The sequence below is a fragment of the Cebus imitator genome, unplaced genomic scaffold (genome assembly GCF_001604975.1).
Source record: "Cebus imitator isolate Cc_AM_T3 unplaced genomic scaffold, Cebus_imitator-1.0 Scaffold240, whole genome shotgun sequence".
In the NCBI taxonomy this organism is placed as follows: Eukaryota; Metazoa; Chordata; class Mammalia; order Primates; family Cebidae; genus Cebus; species Cebus imitator.
In genome coordinates, this window is record NW_016107555.1 from 1,669,905 (window position 1) to 1,676,777 (window position 6,873).

At 42.2% G+C, this 6,873-nt stretch overlaps 1 protein-coding gene across 1 annotated transcript; it reads right to left on the reverse strand.

Annotated features, from left to right (window-relative positions):
* Positions 1 to 688: 688 nt before the first annotated feature.
* UTS2 (urotensin 2) lies at positions 689 to 6,474 on the reverse strand. Its single transcript, XM_037727820.1, is given in 6 exon segments — positions 689 to 953; positions 2,367 to 2,410; positions 3,851 to 3,961; positions 5,937 to 5,959; positions 6,351 to 6,429; positions 6,432 to 6,474. Coding segments are annotated over 6 exon segments (411 nt in total). The 3' UTR covers positions 689 to 842.
* Positions 6,475 to 6,873: the final 399 nt, after the last annotated feature.

A 6,873-nucleotide genomic window follows, 5' to 3' on the forward strand; every position in this document is an offset into this window, starting at 1 on the left:
CATCCCCCACCAACTTCAGAAACCAGGAAGCATCAGACACACCTGCCCTTCATCTCAGACATCCTTAACTTCAGAGATTTTTCCAAGCTAAGATATTGGTTTGTTTTTATTTTTTTTTATTTTGTATTTTATTTTGTAACTTTATTTTTTATATTTGAGACAATCTTCCTCTGTTGCCCAGGCTGGAGTGCAGTGCTGCGGTATCGGCTCACTGCAGCCTCTGCCCCACAGGTTCAAGAGATTCTCAAACCTCAGCCTCCTGAACAGTTGGGACTACAGGCGCCCGCCACCATGCCCAGCTAATTTTTGTCTTTTTGGTAGAGACAGGGTTTCATCATGTTGCCCAGGATGGTCTCAAACCCCTGAGCTCAAGTGATCCACCCACCTCGGCCTCCCAAAGGGCATTAGGATTACAGGCGTGAGCTACTGTGCCTGGCTGTGCTTTATTTTTTAAGTAGTATGTTCTCTTTTTTAAGAGTTGGAAGGACATCATAGCTAAGATAATGTCGTTTACTTAAATGATTTGTCATTTAACAAGTTTAACTTTCATGACTTTTTCTTAGTGTTTGCTTCTGTTCATTTATTAGCTTCACTTCTGAATTTTCAAAGAATTTCTAGGATAAATGGAAGAAAGGAATAATTTTAAATTTTCAGGACACGTTTATAGGGAAAATAACCACTCATGGTATGTGCAAAACATAGAGGATTTATTTTCCAGGTGAAAATGAACAGGGGTTAGTTTGCCTGGTTTTTCTCCACATTGTTTTCAAATCAAGCATTGTTTTATTTTTCGTGTTCTAAGGTGGGTGTTTCTGAGCTGACTAATAGATGCTCATTTCACTTCAGACGCAGTATTTCCAGAAGCAATTAGAAGTCTCACGTTTCTTGTATGGTTTCCTGGTTCTGGCCAAAAGATGACTCAGTAAAGCGTTAGGATCTTGTCCAGAGAAAGCCTGAAACTAAAACAATCAAAAAAAAAACATAAGTTACCAACAAATGAAGAGTTCTGCACAAAAAAAAAATCTTTAGTCAAGACAGTGGACTTCTTAAAAGTATTTGCATTTTTCCCTGGACTGTAATTGTAACGAGTGTCCCTGGCCCAGTGGGACACTCTCCTGTGCCCACCTCCCCGCCTCTAACCAGTGTGCCTCCAGTCTGTTCAGACCAGTGATGGTCATGAATTTTCCTAAACCCTCATTGACCGATTTCTATTTAAATCATGTCAGTGGCTGGGCGGGTCGCTCACATCTGTAATTCTAGCAATTTAGGAGGCCGAGGCGGGCAGGTCACTTGAGCTCAGGCGTTCGAGACCAGCTGGGGCAACTTGGTAAAACCCCATCTCTACAAAAATTGGCTGGGTGTGGTGGTGGGCTCCTGTAGTCCCAGCTACTCAGGAGGCTGAAGCATGCGAATTGCTTGAACCTAGGAGGTGGATGTTGCAGTGAGCCAAGATCACGCCACTGCACTCCAGCCTGGGTGACAGAGCAAGACCCTGTCTCAAAAATAAATAAAAAGTCAGTAACATGTTCTGTGCATTTATTATCTTCTGTATAAAATATTGTATTGTTTGTGTTGTGTTGTGTTGTATTCTTTTGAGATGGAGTCTCTGTTGCCTGTGTCGGAGTGCAGTGGTGCCATCTCAGCTCACTGCAACCTCCACCTCCTGGGTTCAAGTGATTCTCCTGCCTCAGCCTCCTGAGTAGCTGGCATGCCACCATGCCCAGCTAAGTTTGTATTTTTTCTAGAGACAGGGTTTCGCTATGTTGCCCAGACTGGTCTCGAACTCCCAGCCTCAAGTGATCTGCCTGCCTCAGCCTCCCAAAGTGCTGGGATGACATGCCTGAGCCACTGCGCCCAGCCTCCTGCACACGGTTCACGTCAATGTCTGGGGCATGGCCTTCTTCCATGAGATGTTATTGCAGTGCTTTCCATGCTTTCACGTGCATGGGAATCAGCTGGGGATCTTGTTAAGATGCAGACTTTGCTTCTGCGGGCGCTAGGTGGCCCTGAAATTCTGCATTCCTCACTGGCTTCCAGGCGCTCCCAGTGCTGCTGGCGGGGCCGCAGGTTAGATGGCAGATGAGAGCACAAGTGAATGCCAGGCTGGACAGCAGGGACCTCACCTGTTTTTTTCATTCTTTCACAACCAGTGTGATCTACCCAAAACAGGCACTGGTAAGTTCTTGTTGCATTCAGATCGCATATCAATCAAAATTTGGAAAAATTAATGCTTTGAAATATTGCTGGCCAATTAGTTTAAGGTGTGGTTTCCACCAAGAACGCTCCTCATTCATGAATTCAGAGTCCTGTAAAATTAGCACAGAACGTTCACCTTTTAAACCTCACTCATAAATAGAGTCACTTACCTTTCCCAAATTTCCTCTTGGGTTAAAAATGTTGGTTCTCGAGTCTGAAAAACAGTTTTGAAACCAATTCATCAGATCCGTTGTTTCTCCTGTATGTTTGTTTTAATATATACACATGTACATGTATAATGTTACTAAATTACGACTAGTTTCTAGTCTTTTTGCACACTGCAGCAAAACTTTCTGGAATGCACACAGGGACTCCTGTTCTTACCTTGAGTTCACAAAAGTCACTGCATTTTCCTCAGTAACTTAGCAGTACAGTAGTTCGTCAAAGATATTTTATAACAAATGAACTGTCTATTAAACAATACCTATTAAAAGGCTTTTTTTTTTTTTTTTTTTTTTTTTTCTGAAACAGTCTCACTCTGTCACCCAGGCTGGAGTGCAATGGTGAGATCTTGGCTCACTGCAACCTCCGCCTCCAGGATTCAAGCAATTCTTCTGCCCCAGCCTCCCTAGTAGCTGGGATTACAGGCACCTGCCACCACGCATGGCTAATTTTTGTATTTTCAGTAAAGACGAGGTTTCACCATGTTGGCCAGGCTGGTCCTAAACTCCTGACCTCAAGTGGTCTGCCAACCTCAGCCTCCCAAAGTGCTGAGATTATAGGTGTGAGCCACTGTGCTCAGCAAAAGGCTCAATTTTGTTTCCAGAACTTCCTGAGCGCTCGTGTCAATGCTTGGAGGAATGTGGCCGTGGGGGACAAGCTGACTATTGATTATTTTCTGTGTGACTCGAGCATTTTACTTGTCTTGACTCATTGACTCTTCACAAGTTACCTTCTGAGGTGGAAACATCGTTTCTGATTACAGATTTAAAAACTGGAGCACAGAAAGATTACTTTGTTTAAGGTTTCAGTAAGTGGGAAACCAGGATTTTAAATTGCACTCACTGGAAACTGGAATAATTACCACCAACTCCTACCCTCCAAAAAGTAAAAGTCCACACAGAAAGACAAAATGCTGAGATGCCAAAGGGCATGGCGTGTGTGAGGAGCTGCCGCAGAAAAGCTGGTTGCAGAGGCCGGAGGGGAGAGTGTTGGCAACTACTTATTTTATATAGCTGTTTTTTTGTTTTTTGTTTTTTTGAGATGGTGTCTCACTCTGTCACCCAGGCTGGAGTGCAGTGGCGTGATCTCGGCTCAATGCAACCTCTGCCTCCCGGGTTCAAGTGAGTCTCCTGCCTTGACCTCCCAAGTAGCTGGGGTTACAGGTGCACACCACCACGCCCAGCTAATGTTTTGTATTTTTAGTAGAAACGGGGTTTCACCATGTTAGCTGGGCTGGTCTTGAACTCCTGACCTTGTCATTCGCCTGCCTCGTCCTTCCAAAGTGCAGGGATTACAGGCGTGAGCCACCACCTCTGGCTATATAGCTCATCTTTACATTACAAAACAGGGCTTTGCCTCTTCTAGACAAAGACAGATGGTAAGTTCAGTAGCAATTAAATCAGACATGCCATAAACACAAGAAGATTTTTACCTGCATTCCTGAGAACATCCCCTCTTTCTGCACCCAGCACCTCTGGCAATATCTGCAGAAGGGAAGCTCTTTCTAGATCCTCCAGAGTTAACGGCACATCTTCATCAGGTGCTACAGAGTAAAAACAGACACTCGCAATTTGGTTCATCCTTCAATTAGTTATTTCTGTTCCTTGTATCTTTGGAGAGTACCAGAGATAGGGAGATGAACACCAGAAAAGCTTCCTGCATTAAGTTCATGATGTGTCATCAGCATATTCTAAAAGAGAAGTGGAAATGCTGCCCCCCGCGTGCCAGCGCAGAACAGGAAGCCGGGAGGCGTGGATCGGACGCCTGTGTGAAGCCTCGAACACGAGCTTAGGGCTGAGCCACAGGCTCTCTCAAAACCGTTTTGGTTCAAGAAGTCGGACTGTCCCTCATTTCTGCTTATCTACTGCTGCTTACTGCCCTTCCACTTTTAGATATTAGCGTGGGGAAATTGGAGTGAGAGGAAAAATAAGGATTGTTTATGTTCTTCCTATAAAGACAGTAGGATGGCATCACCTCTTTCTTACTGAACCTCAAGATTTCAATACAGTTATTAGAATCAGCTTCCAAATAATCTGTAAGGAACTTGACTGTGGCGTTTCCTTTGTGAAAAGTGGTTGACCAGATGGCGTATAGAATGTGTGGTAAGTGTGCGTAAGGTGTGTGGAACAGGCACTCCGGGGTGTGTTAAATAACGTGTATGTGCGGCGTGGTAAGTGCAGCCTGCCACCGTGCTGCGATTCGAGGCTGCGGGAGTCGGGGTGGGAGGCCACGTGCAGCACCGCCACTCCACAGGCTTACAAATCCCTGCAACCTTGTGGAGGATGGTGAAGGCCCATCATAAAGGCAGCTGAGCACGTTCATAGCACTTCTGAAGAATGTTAATGAAATCCATAAAGCTTGATCATCTGTAAGTGCTTGATGTCATGAAAGCTCATTTCTGGAGAAATAAATGAGAAGAAATTCTGAGCTAAGCTGCCACTTGTTAGAATCTGAGTGAGATGCTACACTCATTTCACCTAAGTTTCTTAAATTATGTGTAGATTTTTGAAGATGACAGTAATATCTGAATATTTTCATTTCTTATTTCATCTTGAGATGTGCACTGTTTCTTTGTAAACAGCAGCGATTCAGTAATTGAATGCCTGTGTTTGACCATTAGAGGACCGCCAGGAAGCATCTCAGTGACTAGGGAAGTTGATTGACAGTGCTTTATGACAGTGCCCGGTAATCATCAGAAAGCTGCTCGGGATGAACTTTTAGAGGCTAGAAATTAGAAATTCCATGGCTTAGAGAAGCTTTTTTTTTTTTTTTATTTAAAAAAAAAGTCTAGAAGTACTCAAGATTTAAGACAAGATTAAATCTAGTTCAGATTTCGATGGAGCCTAATACCCCAGCATTAGCCTTTTCATTTCTTAAACGAAATGGAAAGATAATGGCAAGATGAGTCCTACTTGACTGATATATTTTTTAACTTAACTTAGACTTAAACTGAATTAACTTAAAGGAAACGATCAACATACTTGGAAATCTATGAGCTCCCTAGCTCCCTAGTTTGTCATTTAAAAAAAAATTTAATGAACATTTTTGTTTCATGGAACACACATCAGATGATTTTTTAACATAATATAAGGTAAAACAAATAAATCCATTATAAATCTATAATTAGAACAACCAGTGCTACAGTCAGTTTATTTAAAGTAAAAACCAAAAGTAATGACGTTTTAAATTGCATGCAATTTTTAAAATTGGAAAAAAAAATTATGTTACCCAAAGCAAGAATCTGAACTACAGAGGCAACCTGAAACAAAATAGTCTCCCTTTTCTCCTTTTACATTGTAGAGAGGGAGAGAGAGAAAAAAAAAAAAAAACTGTATCCATTTCTACATCTAAAAACATGTGTAGTGAGGATCCTCTAATATTCTTTTCAAAGCTGGAAGTATTGATAGAACAAGACCCAAAACCCCTTTGAGCAGGAATCCCATTCTTATCTCTAACATTGAATTTAAGACTGGTGAAGGCTCTTTCAAGACTAACATAAAGGGGAAAAAAAATCTTACCTGAGAGTTGAAGGGATACTTCCCTGGAGTCAAGGAGAGGAAGAGATAAGAGAGGATTTAAGAATCCTATGAAGAGCAAACAGCAGGAGACCAGCTTATACATGATGGCTGCGAGACAGACAAAATAGACGGCTTCTCCCTTCTTGTCTTCTCGTGTAGCGAACTCTCAACCTGCTCCTTCTCATTCTGCTCACTGATTATATATATCATCCTATGACCTTACATCATCCTCTCCAAAAAAATAAAATAAATTCATTGGCTATGGAGGCTAAAAGGCAATCACTTAGCATTGATGTAATTTTTCAAGGTAACAAGTCATAGACAATAAATTAACGGTCTTGTTGCCTAGTGTACAAAGTAGGTATTATATAAAGAACAGTGAGTTTATAAATCTGGCACAAAGAAGTAACTTACAGCAATAAATCATGAATTAAAGAAAGGATTGGATACGAGTTGAAGTGGCCAAAGCAGAGAGACGTGGATTTATGAGTTGAGCAGAAGTGACGCAGAACATGACATGAAATATGTTGATTTCCATTTTTTAATCTTTCATGAGTGAGTAGATGAGATGTCATGCTGTGTTTGGGGCTGCCATCCCTGAAGAATGACAATCTGTGGATTAAAACTTAAAACCAGCTATTTCCTTTAAAATAGGGAAACGTTAGAATACATAGCAAACATCGCTCAAGGCTCAGGACAATTCTGTACCTACACATGGCCTCATGGGAAGCCACAAGCACTGGAGTCTTCGGAGAAAGGAAATAACTTCGTAAAGTTGAATATTATTCAGCAAGGAGGGCTGAAGGACTTACCCCGGAAAGCTCACTGAGAAACATTTCCAGAATGTGGCCTCTACTCCTAACTATACTCTGCCCCGGCTGCTCCAAGTCTGGATGGATGGAAAGGTCTCCTGACAGGTGTCCTTAAGTCTGCCTTC